This window comes from Solanum stenotomum, chromosome 2 (assembly GCF_019186545.1).
Source record: "Solanum stenotomum isolate F172 chromosome 2, ASM1918654v1, whole genome shotgun sequence".
Taxonomy (NCBI): Eukaryota; Viridiplantae; Streptophyta; class Magnoliopsida; order Solanales; family Solanaceae; genus Solanum; species Solanum stenotomum.
In genome coordinates this window covers 59,928,582-59,956,332 of record NC_064283.1, presented here as the reverse complement: position 1 = coordinate 59,956,332, position 27,751 = coordinate 59,928,582, and the positions used below count along the sequence as shown (strand labels likewise).

General features: G+C 32.2%; 2 protein-coding genes across 2 annotated transcripts; both read left to right on the top strand.

Annotated features, from left to right (window-relative positions):
- The first annotated feature begins 2,141 nt into the window (after positions 1-2,141).
- LOC125856890 (ATP-dependent RNA helicase DEAH12, chloroplastic-like) lies at positions 2,142-10,398 on the top strand. Its single transcript, XM_049536543.1, has 3 exons — positions 2,142-3,028; positions 5,317-8,443; positions 8,981-10,398. Exons 1-3 carry the CDS (start codon positions 2,177-2,179, stop codon positions 10,189-10,191), a joined length of 5,190 nt encoding a protein of 1,729 aa, XP_049392500.1. The 5' UTR covers positions 2,142-2,176; the 3' UTR covers positions 10,192-10,398.
- Positions 10,399-14,191: 3,793 nt separating this feature from the next.
- LOC125856915 (RING-H2 finger protein ATL54-like) lies at positions 14,192-15,499 on the top strand. The gene has a single exon (XM_049536576.1). It carries the CDS (start codon positions 14,242-14,244, stop codon positions 15,343-15,345), a length of 1,104 nt encoding a protein of 367 aa, XP_049392533.1. The 5' UTR covers positions 14,192-14,241; the 3' UTR covers positions 15,346-15,499.
- The last annotated feature ends 12,252 nt before the right edge of the window (positions 15,500-27,751 follow it).

Here is a 27,751-nt window from a genome sequence, read left to right as displayed (position 1 = left end):
TATATATATATAATGCATCATTGTACATTTTATACATTTACATATGACATAAAAATAAAACATATAGTGTCTTCAAACTCCTACTTAATCGATATCATATTTGGTTTTTTAAAAACAATGAAGAAAAAAACACAAAATTAGAATTTAATGTTAAAAACTTTTAGTGACGATTTTCTGGGCTTTTGTGGCGACTGTTGTTGCCGCTAAAGGTCTAGTTCTTTTGTAGTGAATCCTAGTTGGCAACACTTAGGTGGAAGGATTAGTCTCACGTGGCTTGCCACGTCAACAAAAATTTGGGGTGTTAACTCTTGAGGGTATTTGTGGTCTCTTAGGATAACAGCAGGGGCATATTTGATCCCAAAATGTAACGAAGGGTATAAATGGTCTATTTCATATAGTTCGGGAGTAATTTTGACCCTTTTCCGTTCTTTAAATAAAGGATAATTTTGTTATTCAACTTTTAAAAAGGGTATTTTGGATTAACAATTAAAGCTCATTGAGAAATGGAAAATGGTAAATTGTAACATCTAATCATTATCAAGTGTAGTTTAATCATAATTATTGCTTTAATTTTATAAGTTGGTAGAAGGCAGTTTTGAATTAAAGATAATTTTAAAAGTTGGTAAAAGGCATTTTTGAATTAAAAATAATTTTATAAGTTGGTAAAAGGCATTTTTGAATTAATAATATTAATAAAGGACATTTTCGTAATTCAACTTTGAACATAAAACATTCCTACTTTTAATATAAAATATAAAAAATATAATATGATTGTGTTTTAATTCCAAAATATAATACATTTAACCAAATTCAAATATAACTGTTTTTGTATGATCTCTAAAAAGAGCCATAGGCGAAGATTTCCTATATTCACGACTTTATCTAAGCAAGAACTAACGTTTACATCATTTTTATCAGTTATATATACAAGTGTGCCCATGGCAAAACCTAATATTTAGTTGATTTTTTTTTAACCTCCTCATATTTTATTTTTGGTAAATTTTGTCTTAACTATCCGTTTGATACTTAAATTTATCTGGTGATCATCTGGACACCTTAATTTAATTACAATATGCCTCTTAAGCACAAGTATCTGATGTACAAATTATGTATCTCAAAGTCATTTTTGACTGCATGAAATCTTATTTTTATCCGTATTTTTTTTATTTTTTTTTATTTAGATAAAACTTTGATTTCACTAATAGTTGAACACCTTAACTTTTACTTGTGACCATCTAAACATCTTATCCTGATTTAAGTTGGGTCTATAAGCAAACTCATTCAAGAGGTCTAATACGTGCATTGCAATTGTCAATGATAAGGCAAAGTAACAAATAACAAATAACAAAATTATTTGTTATGAATGCAAATTGTCATATGAATACTTTTTTAATAAGAAGTATTCAAGTTCATTATCACATGAACATCGATTTTTTCAATTAAGTCGGGCCTGAAAAGATAAAAAAAAGTGGATAAGGTAATTTTTTAAAGGTTACATGATATTATTTATTTTTGATCGAAAAGTAATATTTTCATTCAGTCAAGTGTGTAATTACAAAACTGCTAGTTCTTTAAACTCCAGAACTAGTCCTCAAGGTTTACCTTTTTTTATATAGGCTAGATTAGAAAATTATCTAGGTAAGATAACTACTCAAATGACTTAATATGCTCTTCCATTTTGCTTGATGGTTCCCTCTTATGTGTAACTAAATAACAATCTCTTTTATTATATTTTTACTAGCTCTCTGGATATTTTGAAATCTTCTATCGTTATGCTTCACCTAAATATGGTATATTGAGGTTGCGAATAAAAACTTTTAAGATATCAACCTTTGCTCCTTGCTTTTCGCCAATTTTATCGTCCATGTCCCTTCTTGCTTCCAATTTTTTATCTGTCTAGGTTCCTCTATCCAGTTTCAATCAAGAGTAATCATGCTTTGTATTAATGACAATATAAATACGTCATTTTTTTTTTAATGTGGATACATCACATCTAGAGTTCTAAATGTATATTTATTATTTTCCTACATTGATTATATAATATCTATATTAAAATTCGACTAATTTGAAATAAGGAGCTCATTGGGCTTCTCACCATTTTCTTTTTTCATGCTTACTTTTTTTTTTCTAGAAACTTTTTCCACTGACTCTACTCTGTAAACCCTTCTACAGTAAAATGCATGATTCTTCCTCCTGCAATCGCCGGTTCCCGGCTCCAGCGATGTATCACGAGCACAGCTATCGTCAGTCAAATAACCGGCCATGTCGTCCGGGTTATTATTCTTCGAGTTACGAGCTTGATCGACCGCCAGGACATTCGCACAAGTCGCCGAATTTCGTAATCCAGCTTCGTTCCGGTAACCGGAGAATCAACCGGTACGCATTAGATGATTTAATTGAGAAATTACCGTTTGCCCCTCGAAGTTCGTTTGTTTTTAGCAAAGGGTTCCTTTCTGGGTCACTGATTTATGATCAATGGAGCGAAACGCTTGAAGTGATTGTGAAATTATGGAGAATGAGGCTTTCAGGCAGTCATTCGTTTACCCCATGGGTTAAACGAAACGTTGAGGTTCCATCTGATGAGGATGAATTAAAAGCTAGGGTAAAAATGGTATTTTTGGAGGAGTTGAAAGGGTTGTTAGTAGAGGGTGAATTGTTACAAAAGTGGGAGAAGAAATTGGAATTGTTGCGCGATGAAATTTGTGAATTGTCGAGATTACTGAAGAATAGGAATAATTTGAGGGTGTGTAATGAGTTTCTGAAGAAAAGGGAAGGTCTTGAGAAGGAGAGTGATTTGATAAGGAAGAGGATAGAGGAGTTTAAAAGAGGAATTGAATGTATTATTCAACAGTTGGAGGAGACGAGTTTAGAGGAGGAGGAGGGTGGTTCAAGGGTGTTTATGATTGGGACAGTGTTTGATTGGAGTAAAATTCATTGTTTGATGATGAGGGAGTGTCGCAGGCTTGATGATGGCTTGCCAATTTTCGCTTTCCGGCAGCAGATACTGAGGCAAATACATTATCAACAGGTGCTCAATCTATTCACGTTTTTAATCTCATTAGAGTTTAGACAATCAGGTCACTTGTTGGTGATTACATGTAAATCTCCTTATAAGCATTAGTTGGCAACCAAGTTAAAAATGATAACTAACTTGCAGTTTAATCATTGATGGTGTAAAAAAAAAACTTTACATTGTTGGTGTACGTAGATCCATTATTACCCTGTTGAATATGTATAAAACTTAAAAATCTTCTCGCTATCACTGTGTTGAATAGTAGGAGCAGGAATACTTGCTTGCACCGTAGTTCATTAGCCAAAGTAATAAGTGCATGACATGTGTTTTGTGCATAAGTTTTATCAGTTAACCATGGTTGGTTTATCTGCGTTCTTACCTCACTTTTATCCTTAAACTGTTCCATTAACTATGGTAAATTAACATAGAGCCTGTTTGGATTGGCTTATTTTAGGTGCTTTTAAGCAGTTTTGTAGTGTTCGGTTGAAATATAAAAGTGTTCTTAAACACTTGTTTTTAAGGCAAAATAACAATAATAAGTCGAAAGTCATAAGTTAGAAATCCTAACTTATGGCTTTTGACTTATAAGCCATAAGTTATAAGCCCATCCAAACAGGGTCATAGCTGGTGCATGCACCAGGTCGGATTTTATATTTTTTCCGGGTACGGGGAGAGCAAATGTGTACGCAAACCAACCAAACGGTCCCCTCCCTTCCCCGTCCCCTTGCATTTACGAGAATACACAAACTTGTGACATAGAGGATGCCTTAGAGCAGCTATACCTTGTGTGAGGGCGTGTCCTCTCCATTACTCTGCAAAGAAAAAGCCTGAGGATTCATAGATGCAGAATGTCCCATTCTTGTTGGTTTCTCTCCAGTAATTGATTTTTGTGAAGAGGCCATTACTATATGAGAAGAATTCCAACTATCAAGGTGGATATTACAACTTTATGCACATGAAATGATGAAAAGGTTAGCAGTGAGAAGGGGTAGCCCTAACCGAAGCAGCAGCCTTTTATTTTACTTAAAAGCTATTATATTCAGTGGTAACAGATATCGGCATTGGTTGCCCTATATAACCGTCAACGGGTAAGTTCCAACTAGGTACCATAATGGCTATATTATCAGTATATGCTTTTGTAGTTCCAATCCAGATAATTTTTTGTGCGAACAACTGAACCCAACAAATCCAAGGAATTCTGTTCTCAGTAACATTAGATCTTTCATCATCATTATAAAAGTTTTTCTTTCCACTGTTTCCACCAGAAGAAAAATGTGGAAGGCAACATTGTTCCTAGAGTAAGGAGACAGCCGAATTGCCAATTCATTTAGTTATTTAATTCTAAAAACATCTACTAAATTTAAAATATACTAGTAAGGGTAAATTAGTCAAATTTAATTTCTTAATATTCATAATAATAAATTAGAGGAATTGTTACAATAAAAATCTAAATAAATTAGCTAAGTGTAATATTGTAAACCATGAAGGAGGTCAGTGTTATAAAGAGAAACCTGAGGTGAGGGGAGGTCTCTAATAGTACTCCCTCAGGGACATATTAAGTGGTTCTTTTACCTTTTCATTTTGGTCCAAAACAAGTAGTGTTTCACATTATCAAGAAGATATGAATTGTTTCCTTTCAAATCTACCCCTGTTTAGATAAGTGAATTGTTTTCTTTCAAATTTACCCCTGTTTAGATAAGTGAATTTTTATGTTACCAAGGAACTGTCTTGAATAGGTACTATTTAATTAAGGGTAAGTTAGTAAAAATGCTTTTTACTTTTTAGGAGTGTGTAAATTTCTTAAGGGGTGTGTCCAAGCTAAAAGCACCACTTAATATGGACTGGAGGGAGTAATAATTATCTTAAACTTTTTTCTGGCGATTTTTTTGATAGGAAATTTTGAGCTACCATTTGAAATGAAGATATTGTTGATTTTGTAGTATTTTGGTTGGAACATTAGGTGAAGTAGTTATATTACTCAGTAAGAAAATTTATTAAATTGTGTTGAATCGTTGTTGTTTGCTGTTTGCGGGTTCTGAAGAAGTATTTATTTTTCTTTATTCCCCTCTTCATTCTTGTTGTCCAGTCTAACATTTAATTTCACAATGCCTTATTGATATTGACCTTGTGAAGAGGGATATTTTAGACTGTTGAATGCCTTATTTCCGAAGATCTTTCAATTGCTCCTAGCATACTTGTGTAATATTAATTATTTACCAGTCATTTATGTTAAATTGTTTGAGCTTCTTTCTTTATTTTTCTTTTATATTTACTATTATAACCTAGATGGTTGTATCCTTTAGGTGACTGTCTTAATTGGCGAAACTGGATCAGGAAAAAGTACGCAATTGGTTCAATTCCTTGCTGATTGTGGGGTAAATGGTAATGGGTCTATAGTTTGCACTCAACCTCGGAAACTTGCTGCAAATTCTTTGGCACAAAGGGTGAAACAGGAAAGTGAAGGGTGTTACGAAGATACCTCGATCATCTGCTATCCGTCATATTCATCTGGTCATAAGTTTGATTCAAAAGTAGTATTTATGACGGATCATTGCCTTCTACAGCACTATATGGTCGATAAGACTTTGTCCAAGATTTCATGTATCATAGTTGATGAGGCACATGAAAGAAGCCTAGACACTGATCTACTTTTAGCATTGATAAAGAATCTTCTCCTTCAGAGGCTTGATCTGAGGCTTGTTATTATGTCTGCCACAGCTGATGCAGCCCAGCTTGCGGATTACTTCTTTGGCTGCGGAACATTCCACGTGGCTGGTAGAACTTTTCCGGTTGATATTGAATATGTTCCCTGTGAATCCACTGGATGTCTTGGTGTTGGCCCAATCTCCTCCTATGTGTATGATGTTGTCAAGATGGTGACTGAAATCCATGAAACCGAGGGCGAGGGAACAATTCTTGCTTTCTTGACTTCTCAGATTGAAGTTGAGTGGGCTTGTGAGAAGTTTCAAACATTGTCAGCTATTTCTTTACCTTTACATGGCAAACTATCCTATGAAGAGCAGCATAGAGTTTTTCTCAGCTATCCGGGAAAGAGAAAGGTAATATTCACTACAAATGTTGCTGAGACATCATTGACAATTCCAGGGGTTAAATATGTTGTTGATTCTGGCATGGTCAAAGAAAGCAGGTTTGAGCCTGGCACTTGCATGAGTATTCTCAGGATATGCAATGTCAGCCAGAGCTCAGCTAAGCAGCGGGCTGGCCGTGCTGGGAGAACTGGACCAGGAAGATGTTATCGACTGTACTCAGAAAGTGATTTTGAAGGTATGTCTCATCATCAGGAACCTGAAATTCGCAAGGTTCATCTTGGTGTTGCAGTGCTGAGGATTCTTGCCTTGGGCATCAAGAATGTGCACAATTTTGATTTTGTTGACGCACCTAGCCCTAAAGCTATTGAGATGGCCACCAGAAATCTGGTACAGTTAGGAGCTGTTTGGAAAAAAGATGATGCTTATGAGTTAACTATAGAAGGGCACAAAATAATTAAGTTGGGTATTGAACCTCGGTTAGGCAAATTGATCCTCAGTTGTTTTAATCAATATTTGAGTAGAGAAGGTGTTGTTCTTGCTGCTGTTATGGCTAGTTCCAGCAGCATCTTTTGTAGGGTTGGTTCTGAAGGAGACAAGCTAAAATCCGATTGCTTGAAGGTGCAATTTTGCCATCCAAATGGTGATCTCTTCACTTTACTTTCTGTTTACAAGGAATGGGAGGCTGTGCCTAAGGAAGGAAAGAATGCCTGGTGTTGGGATAATAGCATCAATGCCAAATCCATGAGAAGATGCCAGGAGACTGTGCAAGAACTGGAAGCTTGCCTTAAGAGCGAACTTAATATCATTGTTGCAAGCTACTGGCGTTGGGATCCTCAGATGCATACCGAGCATGATGAAACTTTGAAAAGAATAATACTTTCTTCACTTGCAGAGAATGTTGCTATGTATTCTGGATATGATCAACTAGGTTATGAGGTTGCAGTCAGTGAAAAGTACCTCCAACTACATCCGTCCTGTTCGCTGTTAAATTTTGATCGACGACCAACCTGGGTTGTGTTTGGTGAAATCCTTTCTGCAGCTAATCAGTATCTGGTCTGTGTTACTGCATTTGAGTTTAGTTCTCTTTCTGCTCTTAGTCCTTCCCCGTTGTTTAATTTTCTGGAGATGGATGCCCAAAAGCTGGAAAAAAAAGTTTTGACAGGTTTTGGGAGCATGCTATTGAAAAGATTCTGTGGAAAATCTAACAGTAGTGTCAATAACCTTGTTTCACGCATTAGAACTAAATATATGGATGAAAGGATTGGCATTCAAGTTAATGTTGGTAAGAATGAGGTTCTGTTATATGCTTCATCCAGTGACATGGAGAGTGTTTTGGGTCAAGTGAATGATGCACTAGAGTATGAAAGCAAGTTGTTGCAGAATGAATGCTTGGAGAAATGCCTATTCAGTGCTGGATCGGCTGCATCAGCCTCAGTTGCCCTCTTTGGAGCTGGTGCAATTGTTAAACATTTGGAGCTTAAGAAGAGAATCTTGGCTGTTGACATATTTCATTCAAATACAAAAGCAGTTGATGATAAGGAACTGCTGATGTTTTTGGAGAGAAACACATCAGGTGATATTTGTGCAGTGCACAAGTCCTCAGGTACTGGCCACGACAATGAGGAGAACCGATGGGGAAGGGTAACATTTCTTTCCCCTGATGCTGCTAAACAATCTATGTTGTTGAATCAGGTAGAATGTAGTGGTGGCTTTCTAAAAGTTGTTCCTTCAAGGAGTGTATTTTGTAATGATCAAAAGCAGTTCTCCTCTGTCCTCAGAACTAGAGTAAATTGGCCTCGTAGATGCTGTAACGGTGTAGCTATTGTAAAATGTGAGCCAAATGATGTTGGTTTTATGGTAAAAGATTTCTCTGTCGTAATGATAGGTGGAAACACCATCCGTTCAAAGCCAAGCAATAAGTACTCTGACAGCATAGTAATATCAGGACTTAATACCGATCATTCTGAGACAGAGGTACTCGAGGTTTTGAGTGGAGTAACAGATGGGAAAATTCTAGATTTTTTCTTTGTGAGAGGAAGTGCTGTGGAAAATCCTCCAGTTGCAGCTTGTGAAGAAGCACTTAGGAGAGAAATCTCCCCCTTCATGCCTAAAAATGTCCAGTCTATTCGTGTTCAGGTCTTCCAACCAGAACCAAAGGACACTTACATGCGAGCATCTATCATGTTTGATGGAAGTTTTCATCTTGAAGCAGCTAAGGCTTTGGGGCATATTGATGGCAAGGTTTTATCTGGATGTCTTCCCTGGCAGAAGATAAGATGTCAGCAACAGTTCCACAGCTCTGTTTCCTGTCCTGCACCTGTTTACCATGTTATTAGGAACCAGCTGGATTCTTTACTCCCATGCCTCCAGCGAAGAAATGGTATCTTAACTTCTCTATATTATATTTCTTTTTTGTGTATCTTTTGTTTTGAAAATTTTAATTTAATTAATGATCATCTTTGCTGAATTGCTTCTTTAAAAAGGCATGGCGAAGTGGGAAATAAACTATTGAGCAGTGGCTTATATGGTATTTAATTTAGGTGACAGAGTTGGTGTACCTCATTACTTTCACTGATCCAAATTGCTGCTGTCACTTTTTTGTTTCCTTATTTCCTAGAACAGATGAAATTATCTCCCAGATTCGATGTTGATCTGATGATTACTTGCCTTGTAAATAACCTTTTGTCTGGTCAAATTCTAAATGGTTATTGGAAAAAAACATTCTTGCATTCTACGGATTACCCTCTCTACATTTCTGTCCTGTTACATTCTGGTGATGCAGAAATATATAGGATATAATTAGAACAAGGTTTATTAAAACAATTTTTTTAATAATCTTTTAACAGTACAAAATTTTCGGAGACAAGTTGATCAGGTGGTACTTGACTGCTGAGAAGACTTTGGGATTGTTTTGCAGGTGTGGAGTGCAAACTGGAGAGAAATGAGAATGGTTCTTATAGGGTAAAAATATCTGCAAGTGCTACAAAGATTGTGGCAGAACTGAGAAGGCCATTGGAGCAACTGATGAAAGGCAAGATTGTGGATCATGTGGGAATTTCTCTAACTGTTGTTCAACTTCTATTTTCTAGGGAAGGGAATAATATCATGAAGATGGTTCAGCAGGAACCAGGAACCTATATTCTTTTTGACAGGCATAGCCTTTCTGTGAGAATCTTTGGTTCCTCCGACAAGATTGAGATGGCTGAGCGGAAGTTTGTTAACTCCCTTCTGGCACTACATGAAAGCAAGCAACTTGAAGTGCATCTTCGTGGAGGACTTTTGCCTCTTGACCTGATGAAAAGAGTTGTTCAGAGTTTTGGACCAGATCTTAGTGGTCTCAAACTAAAGGTTCCCGATGCAGAATTCTCTCTGAACACCAAGCGCCATTGCATCTCTGTCAAAGGTACCAAAGACATGAAGCAAAAAGTTGAGGAGATAATTTCCGAAATTGCTCAAAGTGGTCTTCCAAGTAGAATGATGGACGATGAGACTGACTGCCCCATTTGCTTGTGTGAACTGGAGGATGCTTACAGACTTGAAGGTTGTATCCACACCTTCTGTCGGTCGTGCTTGCTGGAGCAGTGCGAGTCTGCAATCAGAAGCCGGGAAGGTTTCCCGCTATGCTGTATGCATAAAGGTTGTGGGGCACATATTCTGGTTTCTGATTTGAGGTCTCTGTTGTCGAGTGATAAGTTGGAGGAACTTTTCAGGGCTTCTTTAGGGGCATTTGTAGCAGCAAGTGGGGGTCTCTACCGGTTTTGCCCCTCCCCTGACTGCCCTTCAGTTTATCATGTTACTGAATCAGGAGAAGTTGGTGCACCTTTTGTCTGTGGTGCATGCTATGTGGAGACATGTACGAGTTGCCACCTGGAGTATCACCCCTACATCTCATGCGAGAAGTACAAGGAGTTCAAGGACAACCCGGATTTCTCTCTAGAGGAATGGGCCAAGGGGAAAGAGAATGTGAAGAAATGTCCTGTTTGCGGATTCACGATAGAGAAGGTAGATGGCTGCAATCATATCGAGTGCAAGTGCGGAAAACATGTTTGCTGGGTTTGTTTGGTATTCTTCAGCAGCAGCGACGACTGCTATAACCATTTGAGGTCTCTTCACCAGGCCATTATGTGAGGTACAAAGAACTAAAACTCTGTAAATATTCTGCTTGTGTATATATTTCTGGAGCTTTGAATATATCTAAACAAATGAATGCAGTATATACAATAAGTAAGCCATCTAAATATTCCCCCTATAAGTATGTTTGTATAGACACTTATGTAATTATGTGTTCATAACTCAACTCTTTTTAACTTTCTTTCATTGATAAGCTAGTTGCCTACTTTGATTGTTCTTTTAGAGTTGATTGCTTGAATGATCACTCAACTCGTAGTAATTGGCTATCGAAGTCATCTACTTCTTTTGTTTTTCGAAATTTCATCGTACTTTACCTAGTTCACTTCCATGGTCATTTTCCTCAGATTTTGTATTTTTCGAAGAATTAATGACGTGACAAGTTTAATTCTAATAAAAACTTTTTTAAAAGGACTAAGAAGTTCATAACCACAAATATTGCTATCCTAATCATTCACCCCATCCCACACCACACCTTTTTTCTTTTCTTTTTTAGTTTATTTCCAAAACTTAAAAATGGTATTTCCCTATATATACACTTGGCCTTTGGTCTATCACAAATAATAGGTCAACTAATAACTAGTTTTTTTAAGTGACGAAATGGGCTACTGCAGAATACATTCTTCAACAATTGTTATTTTAAAGCATATATTTATATTCTATAGTAGAAAGAATTTGTTTTCTTTTAATATTTTGGCATTAATTCATTGAATGGTGATCACAGTAGTCGGTGCAGGTAGGGCCAATAGTCTATTTTTAAAAGCATTCTTTTATATATATATATATATCTTTGACTGGAAAGTCATCATAGTCCATTATAGGAATTTGACATGTAGATACTGAAAATGTGCACTACCTAAGGTGTGTTTCGTACGAAAACAAATATTGTTTTTGGGAAGACGCACCACCTAAGGTGTGTTCAGTACGAAGATAAATATATGTTTTTTTGAAGACGGGGATGGGAGCTACTCAGCTATAGGGGGTGAAGCTGAAGATAAAGGTGTGTTGCAGGATGTGGAGGACACAATTAAAATGAAATGTCACTTGTGAAACTTGTTTTTCCTTTTCGTTGTTATTTTTCTTGTTTTTAAGAAATTTATTTCCTCTAGAAAATATTTTTTTAAAATTTTAATCAATTAAATATAAAAAAAACATTTGAAAATATTTTCCTCCATGCCAAATACACCCTAAATCTCGTTTTATTTTATATTACTCTTAGAACCACACAAAAGAATCAAGTATATGAAGGTCAAATAATTGACTTTTAAAATGTTAATTGGACCTTCTATGTCACATTCCTTTTCCCTTTCATTGTATGAAAAGCTAAAATTAAAATTAACAAAATAAGTTTGAATTTCTTTAAAGATTGAATAATTGGCCCTACCAATGCACAGTCCAACACTACACACCACACCGCCTACTACCACCCTTCCAATAAAAGCCAAATTATTATTCCGTCATTCTTAATTCATGTGACTTCATTTGATTAGACATATTTTTTTAAAAAAAAAATATTTAAAATATAAGATTCAAAATAAGCCTTAACTACAAGTCTACAAATTATCTTATTAAGTGTAAAAAAAAAAAAGAGATATTAAACTTAAATAATTTTAATTATAGAAATATAACATTCTTTTTTAGACAAACTAAAAAAGAAAGTGTGTCACATAAATTTTGAAAAGAGACTAAAAGACAAAATCTCCCCATATATTTTCTATGTTCATTTTTATTTGTCAGCTATTCTAAAAATAGATTTTCATTTTTACTTGTCTTTTTTAACATATCAAAAAAAATCAATCATGTTTTATTTAATATATGTATTCTTCAAGACCTAATACATATTAATTAATATAGATATTATAATAAAATACTCATATCAATTAGTATTATTTTTAAAGGAACATGTAAAGTTTATATTGAACAAATAAATTGTTGGAGAATGTGTTTAAATAAAGATCATTTTACAAGCTCAATTTCACCAAATAAACACTAGTTTCTACATTTAGTTGACCTACCCTTTAGTAGGTATTATTATTTGTGATGGACCAAAGGCCAAGTGTAAACTAAGAGATACTGTGAATGACATTTTTTCCAGTTTTTTTGTTGATTGAATAGTCATGTTGGCCATGCAGCATGGTCCATGCTTCTGATAACCTGATTCAACGGTTAAGATATTATTTGATATAATTTTAACTCTTTAATTCATCTTTAAGCATTTGAGTCTCAAAACTTTGAATACTCGAATTTTTATAACTTAAAAGAAGCCTCAATAATGTTCTTATATTACCCCTAACTAATTTCCTTCTCGTTTCAATGTGAAATTTATTAGTCTAAAAGTAAATTTTATGATAAGCATCTTCTTGAGTTTAGTCATTAACACTTTTCATTTTAATTTATCTAACGGAGTTTAATTTGATACGAAAGTAAAATAAAATAAAAGATCTGGCACATGCATAATACTAATTGATTCTTTGATAATTCGTGATCAAATATAATTTAAGAAGAGTTATACGCTTACATAACTTACCTCCCAAACCAAGAAGGAAAGTCTCAATATGTAGAGCTCTTGCCATTGCTTTTTTTTCTTCGTCTTTCCTATCAGCGAGTTCTGATTCTTTTATTCGAAATGTCTAATCTTAAACCTATCTTGATATTTGTACAGTGTTAGGTGTTGAATGAAAATTTTAAAATTAAATTATTTTGAAATATAAAAAGATATAATATATACCTTGAGAACAAACCAAAATAACGACTTAATCAACAACAAAAAGAAAGACCAGTTTTAAATTACCCATCAAGACGGATCTAAGATCTTAAAATTATGAGTTCAAGATCTTGTGATTTTTAAATGGATCTACGATAAATTTCTTAACACAAATATAAAAATTGAGTACAAAATTATTGAACGCTATCAAATTCACACTTGTAGCTAGATTCACCCCTTGCCACTAATACCTAATATGTCACTGATTAATTAATTTAATTCTACTAACTAACTTGCTTAACGAGTTACAATACCTTATTAACATTCACTTAAATATCTTTTTTTTTTTTTTTAACATTCACTTAAATATCATTTCTCATATCTGTTTAAAATCTTACTCTAACACCTTGTTTGGATGATCGTTATTCATGTATTGTAACTATTAGAATGTTAGTTTAATTACAATTTTTATTCTGATTGCTACTTAAATTGTATAGTATCATATTATTTAAATTTATCGTAATATAACTGAAAAATCTTATTTTGTGTAACGGTCGTTATTTTATTCTTTGTCCTATCTTTTTTTTAGTAGGTTTACCCTCATAACCTATTTAGCTTATAGCTTTATCGTTCAAGTTATTGATATGTAACATTATATAATAACGAATAACAATATAATCTACTCAAACATTGTATTCATTAAAAATTATAGTACAATACAATACGAAATAATCATCCAAACGGAGTGTCACCAATCAGATATAAACAAAAATCCTAATAATTTTTTTTAAATATAGTTTTATCCATAGTAACAATAATAGTCAATTAGTCTCCTTAATCCTTTAATTACGTGATGTAAACCTCCACGACATCATTTTTAACGCAACATAGTACGGGAAACATTTCTTGACTCTCACAAATCCACCACAAATCTTTTAAATCTCTTGCAAATTCTTCTCTTAAAAATTAAAAAACCTAACAAACACTAACAGACCCAAAAATTTGTCTTACTTTAAACAGCTCATATGTAGCTTAACTGAGAAAATTACAAAAAGGGGTTATAATTTTCTTGATTTCTTGATATATTTTCTTGAATTTCTGTTTTTTTAAGGTACTTTTAGTTTCACTCTACTCATTTTTTTCTTCCTCTGTTGTTGTCTCTGTTTTTTTTTTAAAATAATTCCAAAAGGGGTTACTTTTCTTGGTTTCTTGAAATATTTTCTTGAAAATTTTCTAGAAGGAGTTATTTTTCTTGAAAGATTTTCTTGGAAATTTTCAAAAAGGGGTTATTTTTCTTGAATTTTTTTTAAGGTAGTTTAGTTTCAGTGAACTGATTTTCATTTTTGATGGCTTGGTATAATAGGAAGATGGTAGTTGTAATTAAAGATGGAATGGCTATTTGTTTGAATTGTTCACCAGAAAGCTGTCCTAAAGAATGTAGGATAAGTCAATTTTTTCCTCCTCCTTCTAGTCCTATTAGAAGTGAAAATCATCCTATGCCTTATTTTTTTGTTATTTTGCTTTGTGTTCTTGGGGCAATGTTTGTGTTCATTTGTTATATGATTACTCTTAAGAAGTACAACATGAATATGAGGAGAAGTGGTGATAATTTGAGTGGAAATGATGATGGTTTTGTTGATGAGTCAGATATGGATCATCCAATTTGGTATATACATACAGTTGGACTACCACGATCTGTAATTGAGTCGATACCCGAGTTTAAGTATATAAAGATTGATTCTTTGATTGATGGGATTGATTGTTCTGTTTGTTTGAGTGAATTTGAAGAAGATGAGAGTCTTAGGTTGTTGCCTAAATGTAGTCATGCTTTTCATGTGACTTGTATTGATACTTGGTTAAGTTCACATATGAATTGCCCGGTTTGTCGTGCTCCTATTGTGTCTGATTTAAATGCTGCATTAGGGATAAATAATGTGGAAGTTTCTTCAACTGATGTGGATAGTTCTAGTGGAGATGATGTGGAGAATGAACGTATGGCGAGTGAAATGGAAAGTCAAGAATTGGATGAGGGGGGAAATATTGTTGCCTTGTCAAATGAAGAAGGGGAAATTGTGGGATTTTTGGAGAAAGTTGTTGATGAAAAGCCAAAGGGATTATGTAGTGATTTAGCTGAGCATCGAGCTAAAGGAAACAACGTAATGCATACAGAAATGAGGTCAGTTTCAATGGATCCATCAGCTGTTATAGTGGTTCGTCGTGCTATGAGTCAAATGACTTTGGATTATAGCGGTGAAGGGTGTTCTAATTCGAAAGATCAACTTGCTGAAGCCTCAGCGAAGGCTGAAAATTCTGATGCAGCTGCAAAGAGAGGAAACAGAAATTCGAGGTTATATGAAGCGATGAAGTGTTCTTCCTTTGGTCGTTCGTTGCAAAAAGTGCCAATTTGTTTGAAGAGGTCCTTCTCTAGTAGTGGCAATCAATCAATGTAAGTGAAGCTTGTTTAAGACTATGCTTTCTTGAATTTCAATAGGAGTTCAAGTTTTTGCATTTGGAAATGTATCGAAAACATATTGGCAAATAGTATCCACATAATAAGAACTAATGAACAGCTGAATTGAGCTGATTCACAAACTTCAAAAGAGAATTATAAATTGTCTTTTAAGTTTCATTTGTCAATGTTGTTGATGCACTTAACAAGCATAGATATGTAAGGTTCTTGACATAAACACAATCAAATTCACGAATTTCACTTTGTTGAAAGGAGAGAGATACTGATGAAGGTGTGTGTTACCGTCTGTCGTCTATTATGTTTTAATTACCACATTATTTCGTTGTTGTTAGTGTTCTTTTGCTCTTTCCTTATTAATTAGACAGCAAATATTTTCATTTACATGGTGTCCTTCGGGTGCTCGAGCATCCATTAACCTCGTCTCAAGATATATATATATATATATATATATTAAGAGGTATTTGTATAAAACTAACATAGAGCATCCAATGATCTAACTGGTCCATTGGCTCTTGGGTGGGTGCTTAAGGCTTTTTTTGTGTTGCTGAACCCGAGTTCGAATCTCATTTTTAACATGTCTTTTTTATATTTTTGACTCGAGCACCCACAACATTAAAATCCTAGATCCGCCATTGAGTATGGAATGCATATGACATTAACAATGCTGAATTAGTTGTTCTATTAGGCTATGTTTAAGGAAATGTTTACCGTATCTACCTGCTATATTTATTATTTTTTTTAGCCTTTTTTTTAAAAAATGTTTCTTTCTTGTTTTGGCAACTCTTTAAGTCTAATTTTCTAGATGACACGTTTAAGGCCACAAGATTAAATGTTATGTTGGTATATTCTATGTATTTTTAGTTTAAAACAAGATTTAAAAATCTTCGTTACTTTGTTAAATTTTGTGTCAACTTAAAATCATACAAACAAATGCATATATTCTATGTATTTTTAGTTTAAACAAGATTTAAAAAATTTCATTACTTTATTAAATTTTGTGTCAAGTTAAAATTCGTGTCGGCTACAAATGATTGAATTCAATAACATTGGTTCTAATTTTGTATTTGTCTTACAAATCTATTTGAATATGTACAAATTAGTAACTTAGAACCCAACAACTTAAATACAATAGCATTTAGAATTCATAAGCTTCGAATCTTGGCTCCGCCTCTGATTTCACTTGCTTAGTAAGAGCTTCCAATAATTGGAGGAGTTGTCCAAGTTCTTTCACAAAGCTATAAATAGCACCTCCAATAATTGATGATCTTCATGTTCACTTACATGTCGTTTAATATTTGTCATTTCACAAAATCAATGCATAAATGATATATTATTCTTCATATTTTACCCTTTGAAAGTTATTAGCCTTGAAAGTAAACATTTGAAGAATATAGAAAAAGGTATGCAAATAAAATAGTTTGACGTGAGGCCGATTTATTTCACGGGAATATAAATTTAAAGATTACCAAAAAAAAACATAGTTTACCCTTAAACATCAATGATCTAGTGGTAAAAATAGAGTCTACCTCAAGGAAAATCAACGTTTGAGCACTTAATGGAGTATTTTATTATTTTATAATTTATAAAATCGATCTCCAGAATTTTTTCGATATATACAATTTTAGGTCCGATCTACGATTTTTCTGACAAGCACTTTTCTACCGGAGGTCAGCTTTGACTACTTTTCATGCAGTATTAACTTTCGCATTACATCCTATCATTTCGACCCCAACAAGTGGTAAGAGTCACTGATTCAACAAGGTAAAAAATTTAGCGAGGTAAGTTGAAATCAAGTTGCAATCATTATCAATTTGATAATGATGAAGATTTTTATCTAAATACTATATATTAAAAGAATAAGTTTCAATCATATTTTCAACATTCTTAAAAATAAAATATTTTTAAATGATTTTTAATTATAATATTTAAGTCTTATTTTTAACATGACAAGCAACAGTAACGAAGATTATATAGAGTACTACATAAAAAGTCCACAACTCAGAATCTATTTAGAAAAGAAATTTAGCTGATAATGACACAAAATTAGAAAAATGAGCATCTTGAAAATACATGTTGCTTAGCCCAAAAAAAAAGAAAGATGGAGAGTAGAACAGAGCATACCCTAAATACTTTTTCAAGAGATTTCCACCAAATCACTAGTGCTATTGAAAATTGAAATAGTGAACATCAAGTCATACATCCACATCCAAGTAGTAAATATCAGGCCTTTTAGTTATTGTTCTTGAGAAATGACTATCGTTAAGGTTAAGGTTCTTTGCATAAGGTTAAGGTTCTTCGCATAACGTTAATCTGAATAAAAAGGTAAAATCGCAAATCTCTCCCCATAATCTTCTTAAAATATATTCATAACCATCTTCGTTCTGTATTCATAGATTTCGATAATATGAAAATAGATATGTTATCATTCAAATCAGTTCTACCAAACAATTCGACAAGAAAAGAAGTGCAAGAATATTGTATCTCCTCCGTCAGACGATTCTAACTTAGATTTTGTACCAGAAAGACATCACAAAAGAGGTAAAAAATTTGTGAACAGTGAGACTTCACAAACAAAAAAGTCAAGGTGTATTTGGGTGAAGAACGATGTGAAGAATTTCAAGTCTAAAAAGCAAAAATTGTTCCAAAGTCTAAAAAGCAAAAATTGTTCCAAATGTATTAATAGTTCAATTTTTTTTCTTCATTTTTTGACGATTTTTATTTTTTAGAACTTGTATGTTGTGTTTTATAATTTTATTAAGTGATATATATTCTACACGCAATTTTTATTGTACGAATTATGAATGAACTTCAAATATGTTCATCTGTTTGCAAAATAGGTATAAAAATCACATTTGTTATTGGTGGATGTACATTTTTATTATTTTATTTTAATAAAGTTGATTTTATACATCAATGTGAACTATTTGATGGATATGAGTATGAAGTGGGTATGAAAAGTGCATTCTTATTACTTTTACTTAAGATTTTAGTAAAATGTGTGAAATCTATATTAATATAGGTTCCTAACCCTCTCTCAAATTGTATAAAATTAACTCCTAATTGATTAAACTTGATTTATCACTTGTTACCAATTTATGTATCAAATTTATACACTTTGTATATAATTTATTAATGATTAAGAAACCTATTTTAATATCAATTATATACTCTACATTCTACAATATATAATCTAGCATATCCGTTGTAAATCAATTTTCATTCACATTACATATAAGTCATAATTTGTGAATCATACTACTAGATTCAATAGGTATTAAATATTTGTATGATGTTTGGAATCTATATTGAAACTGATTTCTAACACCTCCTCAAAGTGTATAAAATTAGATTTAAATTGTTTAAATTTAGTTCATCATTTGTTATCAATTTATATACCAAAGTAATACACTTAGTGAATTACAAGAAACCTATTTTAATATCAATTACATACTCTATATTACATAATACATACTATACACTTAGTGAGACAATTTCTATTAATATTATATACAACCAGTTTTCATTCACATTATACCAATTATATACAATAATGTCATTAAAATTACCTTATCTTAATTTTCTGTATATTTTGCTTTGTTTAAAAGTTTATTTTATTATTTCAGAAAAAAAAAACCAAGAAAAAGATCAATCTAGATACTAAAAAAACATACTACACTTTCTCATCTACCACGAAAAAAAATAATCAAAAAATGTGAACAAAATTGATGAAAGAAAAATTAAATCTTCTGATTAATAGGAGAAAAACAAACTAATATTTTAAAAATGTTAACAGAATAGACGGAAGAAAAATAAAATTTCCTGATTAATAAGATAAAAACAAACTAATTGAGAGAAATTAATGGAATGCAATATTCCATAAATTATACACTCCTATATTTATTGAAAGTGTATACTATTTCAACCCATTATTAATTTATTTATTATTTACATATTTTTTAAATAAAATTAAATATGTTAGATGTTGTTAGTATTCTAATGTTAGAACTTGAAAACTTAAGAATCCTGTTAAGACTAATAATAAGAATATTTATATATGCCATTTGTTCAATTTTCACATGAACAAATGACAAGAAATTAATCAATTATAATGAAATAAACAAGGAGTCGACATAACACATTGAAGAGCGACATAAATAATAGGGAAAAAGGACAAACATACCTCCGAACTATCACAAATGGTATGTACATACCCTCCATTATACTTTAAGGTTGCATATACCCTTACCGTTACTCTTTTGGGTTGTGTATACCCTTAAAACTAACAGACGGACACTTGACTTCATCTCAATAATTCACCCGATTTTATTTATTTTTTACCTAAAATTAAAAAACCCACCCATATTTCATTTACCCACCCATGACCCAAATTAAAACACCATGACATTTTAAATTAAAATAAAAGCAAAGAGCCCTCCTCCATTAAAACATAACCCAGAACCTTTTAAATAAAACAAAACACGAAATTGTTCTTCAATACATCTTCATTTTCAGCTCATTTTCAAATCTCATTAAACAAACAAAGACACAGTAGCTTGTTATTTCATTGAAAATCAAGAGACCCATTTTAATTTGTTGTTCAAATCAATTTGTTGTTGAATGGGGTTGGAAATGCTATCATCATTGATGGACGAAACTTCAAGTTTAAAAGTGGGTCTTCAATAGAATAAAAAATTTCGAAATTAAATTGATTTGTTGTTGTTGAAAGGGATTGGAAATACTATCACCATTGATAGACAAAGATTCAAGAAAAGTGGGTTTGCAATCAAATAAGAAAATTTTAACTTAAATTAATTAGTTGTTGTTGAAACGGGTTAAAAATACTACTACCATTGACGGATAAAGCTTCAAGCTTTAAATTAAATTGCAATTGAATAAAAAAAATTTGAGCTCAAATTGATTTGTTGTGATTAAAAGGGTTCAAAAATATTCTTGAAATAGATTTTGATGAAATGAACCAAGTGCACTATATTTTTGTGGTCGTTGTTGGAAAGCTTTTGATTTTAATTTTGCACAAAGTTGAAAAAATTGTGTTGTTGAAAGCGGTTGATTCATTGTTGTTGTCTAAATTTTAAGGAGGATGCATTAAGTTTATTCTAGATGAAGTTTTTTTTTTATTTCTCTTTTTTTTTTTTTGGATTAGCAAGGAATCAATGATATTCTCTCACAAAACAGATGAAGGGTATTTGGTTGTGGGTCGGGTGAATCTTTTATTTTAGGTAAATAAATAAATAAAATCGAGTAAATGGCTGAGATGAAGCCATGTGTCCATCGTTAGTTTTAAGGGTATATACAACCCAAAAGAGTAACGGTGAAGGTATACAACCTTAAAGTATAACGAAGGGTATTAACATACCATTTGTGATAGTTCGGAAGTATATTTGTCCTTTTTCCCTAAATAATATATCATTTGGTTATTACTTCTAATGAATATGACGAACTAACATGGTATTAGACCATACTTCGGACTCATCATCCACTTCTCAAACGACAACCATGATTCAAGCAAGCAACCCATCTCCTTTTCCTCTCAACAACGTCCATCATTTTATCTCCATAAAATTAACTTCTACAAATTATATATGTCTCCCCCCTCATATTGCAGGCAAAGATGGCGATCAAGATGTCGTCAATCCGACATATCTTCGGTGGATCAAACAAGATCAATTGATAATTTTTTGACAGAAGTAAGCCATTATTTAAATCAACTCACTAGGCTAATACATTTTTTTAATTTTTTTTTATAGAACTAGAACAAACGTATTTGACATTAACGTTTTAGTGTTATTTTATTTAAAAATCCAACCAAATATTGAATTGTTTAGTGTAAAATCCAACCAACTCTATCTCATGATCAGTGGTCGGAGTGAGGTAAGAACATAAAAGTTCATGTTGGGTTCGAAAGTGCTAAGGGTGTCATGCGGATTAACAAATCAGACGACAAATAAAAGTATCCGAAGGACATATTATTGATATGGTTTGGTGAAACGACCTACATATAATAAAACTAATATTGAAAAACATAAAGATGTTTAGGAGAAAATCTTCCCATAAACAAGACTCTCTAAATGACTACATTGTGGATGTTATTGTTGTACTTGATATGAGAAGAGGGGTCTTCAATTTATAAGATTTCAGACTTTACCTCTAAAGAAAGAATAAACCAAATATGGAAGAAAAATATATTTTCCTTTCATGAAAAGTAAAAACATTTATGGTAATGTTTTGTCTTTTCTATTAGAAAAAATTGAACTTCAAATAGGGTAAGAAAACCAGGGCAAAACCCTAACAAATCTCCCATTTTGGCTGGATTTTCTTGACAAAACTTGATCTGCCTTCTTCATATGCTTGATAATCTTGTTCTTCACAAAATCTTCATGCATTAATGCTGTTTACCATGATTTAAAAATCTATATGGGTTAAAAATTGGAGCCATGTGTTAAAAGTTATGAGCAGGGTTGAAAGTGGAGCTCATGCGTTAAAAGTAATATGCATGAGTTGCTCATGCATTAAAAGTAAGATGCATGAGTTGAAAGTGGAGCTCATGCGTTAAAAGTAAAGATACATGAGTTAAAAGTGGAGCCCAAGCATCGAAGTTTGCATGGGTTGGAAGTTGAAGCTCATGCGCATGAGTTGAAAATTGATTTTGTTTTAAAGGATGGAGCAGCGGGATATTGTTGAAAATATACTTGAAAATTTTCTCCACATGTAGTAGCACAAAAATCTTTATTATCATCAAATTTATTGCAAATTCATTTGAAACCTCGTTGAACCTGTTTTCAACATCGTTCCATTAGATCATTGAAACATGTGCTCTGATACTACTTGTTGGGTTCGAAAGTGATTAGGGCGTCACGCGGAAGTTTACAATTGTAAATCATATGAAAAAATATTAATAGAAAAGACATAAACTCTCCCGTGAACTTGTTCCGAAAAGTCAGTTACACGCTTAAACTATCATGGCAACCTATTACACACTCAATTTTGTTTAAAGTGAAATTAATACCCCCTTTCGAATACAATATCAGTTTTTGTGTGAAAATGTGTTATACACGCGTTTTGACACATAAATAAGATTATTTTAATTTTTTTAAATCATTTTTGCTTAATATTTTCTTAGACTTTTGTAAAAAGTAGAAACCTAGGTTTTCTTCCTCCTCTCACCTTACATTTCTTTCTTCTTAAAATCCATTTCTTCTTTCTTCTTCATCATTCATAAATTGAAGGGAAAACAAGAATTTTGAAGAGAGAACGTGAGTCAATAAGACGATTGTGAAGTTTAGTGATGTTGGCGGCGGCGATAGGCGGATTGTTGCCGGCGAAACAAATAAGAACTTTTAGATCTGTAAAAGTTCTTTTCAAATCTTGATAATTATGGATGAAAATAAAGCATTTCATTAGTATTCTTTGTTTGTAAAATCAAATATGCTATTGATGACTTGAGACAAAAATAACATTGTGATGGTTGTGGGTGGTGCTCCGGCAAGAATAAAGAAGACAAAGATAGAAAATCATTTTCTTCCATGAATTTTTGAAAAATGTAGGCAATGAATCATGAATTTTATGCATAAATGTCATAGGATTTTCAATAGAAGCCATTATCTTTCTCATATTTTTTTCCGGTGTTCTTCTCCGGTGAATCCTCTGGCGAGTTCAAATAAAAATCATGAACATCCTCCCCACTATTTTTTAGTTCTTTTTAAGATAGAGTGATGGATATCTAAAGAAATCATCAATTGTGACAAAGAATTTGTAAAGAAGAAAAACTTTTTTTAAAAAAAATTAAAAATGTAAAAGCTTTAAAGAAATTAGGGTCACCAATAAAAAAGAAAAAAGAAAAAAAAATGACATAATTAATATATTAGAATTATAATACTTAATTGTATAATGACCAATAAAATAGTGTCACGTGTTTAAACTTGTCATTTTAACATAAAATTTCTTCTTCTCACGCACCTTAAGGAAGGTGTACACACTTTCTGTGTCATGTCACACTCTAAGGGGGTATTAATATCACTTTAAATAAGATTAAGTGTGTAATAGGTTATCACAATAGTTTAAGAGTGTAATTGACTTTTTGGAACAAATTCAGGGCCGGGGAGCTTATGTCTTTTCCCAAATATTAAAACTGATGAGTGAATAAATCTCCCCATAAATTAAATTCTTAAGTGTCTACATTGTGGAAGCTATTGTGTTATACTATGAGAATAAAGATCTTTAATTCATAGATCTCCAAACTTTTTCTCTAAGGAAAGAATAAACCAAATATAAAAGAAAAATATATTTTCCTTTCAATAAAAAAAAAAGTAAAAACATTTATGGTAATGTTTTATCTTTTCTTTTAGGAAAAAATAAACTTCAAATAAGGTAAGAAAATCAGGACAAAACCCTAACAATCCCCTCTTCATATTTCTTTTATGTGCAGTTTAAAATCCGATCAAGTATTGAATTGTTTAGTATATAATCCAATCAAGTATTAAATTTTTGTCCTTCGTGTAGCTTTGTTCATAAGCAAAGGCGGACTTAGGATTTGAAGAGTTTGGGTGCACCAATGTTATCTTAATTTAAGCATTAGTGAAATTTTTAATGACCACTGACGGATAATGTCGTATTTGATTAGTTACTAATAGCAATTGCATGGTCATGAGTTCGAATCCCCCTATTTAGCAATTTTAATATTATAAATAAACCCTTAACTTGTAATAAAAAAGAGTAAAAAATGGATTGTTGGCCGAAATTGACCGCAAGTCGCAGGGTGGATTCCCTTACTTCTACCAGCGGACCAAATGTAGCTCTGTGTCTTCTAAAGGTGCACTCTTTGTTATATTCCCTATTTCTGCTAGTTTCTCAATATATATATATTCATATGAATTTTTCTGAAGTTAATGGGTGCACATGCAGCCCCAACTATACATGTAGATCTGCCTCTGTTCGTAAGATTGGCTAGTAAGTTTACAAGATAGGCTATCAATCCAACCCAGTATTGTTAGCTGCTTACCCCTCATGGAAAATACACTTTCAATCTGTTTGGAACAAAATTAAAAATTTTAGTCTCAAGTATTAAGTTTTTCTTTGTTTTCAAAACCCATCTTCAAAGATATCGTATTTTGTTTAGATCAAGATCAGGAGTATACTATGTCTTGGTGTTTACAGAAAGATAAAGTGAAATGATTTTATGTGTCATGTTAAGTGAAGCTTTCTATTGTATGTTATTTAAAAATCACTAGATTGTTAGGATTCTTAATATGGAAATGCATTTATTTTGCCTCAGAATTATATTGTTGTATGTCTATATATCTTTCACTTCAATGAAATGCTATTACTAAACTAATCACTAGATTGTGAGGATTCTGAAAATTTCAGCAAGAGTGCTTCCCTGAACGAGAGACAATATAACTAGCAGAATCTTAGAGGAAAAGGTCACAAGAAAAAACTTAAACGGAGGATTTAATTTATCCGGGTCATGGGTGGATTAGATTATGGGTAGATGGGGTGGATTTTAATTTGTAGGGTAAAAATTAAATTAACTTTAGGTAAGTTATTTAGATGATTAATTTTAGGTAAGTTGTTTAGATGATGCCACATGTCCTTCCGTTTGCCATAAGGGTATATACAACCTAAAATATTGACGGTAAGAACATGAATAACTTTAAACTATAATGGAGGGTATCGATATACCATTTATGATAGCTCGTGATATATTTGTCTTTTTCTATAAAATATAAAAGTTGAGGGTAATTCTTAAATTTTTAAAAAAATTCAAATACTAGAATTTGACTCAAATTCTAATTATTTCTAGAACTTGAGAACTTGGAATGTTTGTCAAATATATTTGCAAAATGATGGAAAATTATAAGGCCAAATTTTTCTTTAAGTTTGTTCCAAAACATATTAACCGCCCTTAAAATTTATCATCCTAAAATACTAATGGGTTCATCAATAAACTTGACACTTAGAAGTTGTAAAAAAGTATATAAGTGTGACGCTAGTAAACTGTAACTTATTATTTTCTTCTCTTTTGCTTCTTCTTCTAGAAAATCTATTCATTGATCAAAGAAAACAAAGAAAAGTGAGAGATGACCAAAAATTGGAAAAAGATTCAAATTCTTGGAACCGTCTATTATGGAAGCCAAGTGCACTTGGCATTATATGCTTATCAAATCTTGAATTTTATAGTTCAAGTTCATCAAAAAGATTTCATACATTGTGATTTGAGTCCAACCAACATTTTAATGTTTTGTTGCTCTAGCCTTGAAGAGGTGAACAACACGTTATAACTAGAGAATTTTTCACTGGCCCAGAAGACTGGAGAGAAAATTTAAGTAAAAAAGTGTATGTTTTCTGATTAACATTATCTCTAGAATTTTTTTGTATGGGTAATTTTCAATATTGGGTTCTATTAATTTAAAGATGACGACAGAGAAATTATTGCCTGCACAGAAAAACAAACATGCTTTAGATTTTTATATTTTTAACTAACAACCGAAAATTTCTAGAAATATATCTCTTATAGTTAGAGATTTCTTAGTCCAACATCAGAGCAAACATCCTTTCATAAGCAACAGTTGTTGTGTTCTTGAAACTTGATTCTTGTGTTTCAAAAAGGATCAGTCAAAGAAGCATAGTGCTACTTATACCATCATTAAGTCTAACTTTTAATTATTTTTTTATTTTTTTATATTTGAGTTTCAAACTTATTTCTTTCTTTTTAATAAAAACCTTTATTTCTTATGTTCTTAAAAAAAAAAAAAAAAAAAAAATATATATATATATATATATATATATATATTAATCTTGTGGTTTTAAACATATTATATGGAATTAAATTTAAAAATTGATCCAAAAAAAAGAAATATTCTATAATGTTTCGAAACAAACTGGAAAAAGACAAATAAATTTTAAAATATAGTACTCCCTCTATCCCAATTTATGTGACACATTTCAAATTTTGAGATTCAAACAAGTCTATCTTTGACCGTAAATTTTTCATATATCTTTTAAATATTTTGAATTATCAATTATTGTGACTTATAGTACTTATGTAGTTTACAAATATATAAATTTCATTTTAAAAAATTTGAAGATTCCATGAGCAAATTCTCGGTCAAACTTAAATTGTTTGACTCTCGAAAAGCGAAATGTGTCACATAAATTGGGACAGAGGGAGTATATTTTTTTGGTTAAAAAAAAGCTTATAATAATTTTATAGGAAAATTACGCGGATAAGCAAACATATACTAGTTAATTAGCTAATATGGCTATAGTTTGAATTAATTACGGCTCGCAGCTTAATTTTAACTATATTTTCGTCGTATGTCTCCTCTCTTCCCCTCTCTCTCTCGCCTCTCTCCTCTCTCCTCTTTTATACATATACAAATACAAAGTATACATATATATAAATATACAATTATATGACAGATATACAAATACAATTAGTCTCTCTCCACTCTCTGCCCTCTCTCGTCCCTCTCCCAATCTCGCTCGCCAAATATACAAATACATATGTATACCAGTTACATATATACAATTTATCTGATATATGTATATATAGTTCGTCTCTCTCCACTCTTTTGCCTCTCTCCTCCCTCTCTAAATATTGCTCGTCTCTCTCCTCCCTTTCCCAATCTCGCTCGCCAGATATACAAATACGTGTGTGTATCAGTTACATATATACAATTATTTTGACAAGATATACATATACAATTTGCCTTTGTCCACTCTCTGCCCTCTCTCACCTGCCTCTCTCCTCCCTCTTCCAATCTCGCTCGCCTCTCTCCTCTGTCTCTAACATGTAGCTACGAATCGTAATTAACAAACTATAGCTATGGAGCATAATTAAGCTATTTCTGAGTGGCTATATGCAAAAATTCCCCTAATTTTATTATTACTAAAAATTAGACCCTTCAAATTTGAGGGCCTAAGGTGTATGCCTCATTTTTAAAGGCATTGAGTTTCCCTGTCTGTAGTCAAGGAGGAGAGGAAACAACTAGTTATATGATTGGTATATTTAATTTTGCTCAATATTCTTTTTGCAGTCCTATACAATGTAACTGAGAATTTTGTAGAGATTCTTCACTTTGATGGTACAAAAAGGTATTTTTTTTAGTACTTCTTTTTCATTTTGAGTTCAAGAGTTTCAACTACTCTTTCTCATTTTCCACTGTTTTCCTCTCTTCTTTTTCTTGATGAGTTCCTATATATAATAGGAAAATACTAGTTACAATAAGTGAAAAAAATGGTTGTTTGTTTAAATTGTTCACCAGAAAGGTGTCCTACTGAATGTGGGATGGGCTTTTGCCTTAATGTTGTGTAAATTTCCGTTAGTAAATTAATAATAGCATCCAAACAAACATAAAATTATAGGAGCT

Excerpts from the sequence above, each read along its gene's own strand:
- LOC125856890 (XM_049536543.1), top strand. The coding sequence starts at position 2,177 with ATGCATGATTCTTCCTCCTGCAATCGCCGGTTCCCGGCTCCAGCGATG. Across the intron at positions 3,029-5,316 it reads GGCAAATACATTATCAACAG|GTGACTGTCTTAATTGGCGA; the intron begins GTGCTCAATCTA and ends TGTATCCTTTAG. Across the intron at positions 8,444-8,980 it reads ATGCCTCCAGCGAAGAAATG|GTGTGGAGTGCAAACTGGAG; the intron begins GTATCTTAACTT and ends ATTGTTTTGCAG.
- LOC125856915 (XM_049536576.1), top strand. The coding sequence starts at position 14,242 with ATGGCTTGGTATAATAGGAAGATGGTAGTTGTAATTAAAGATGGAATG.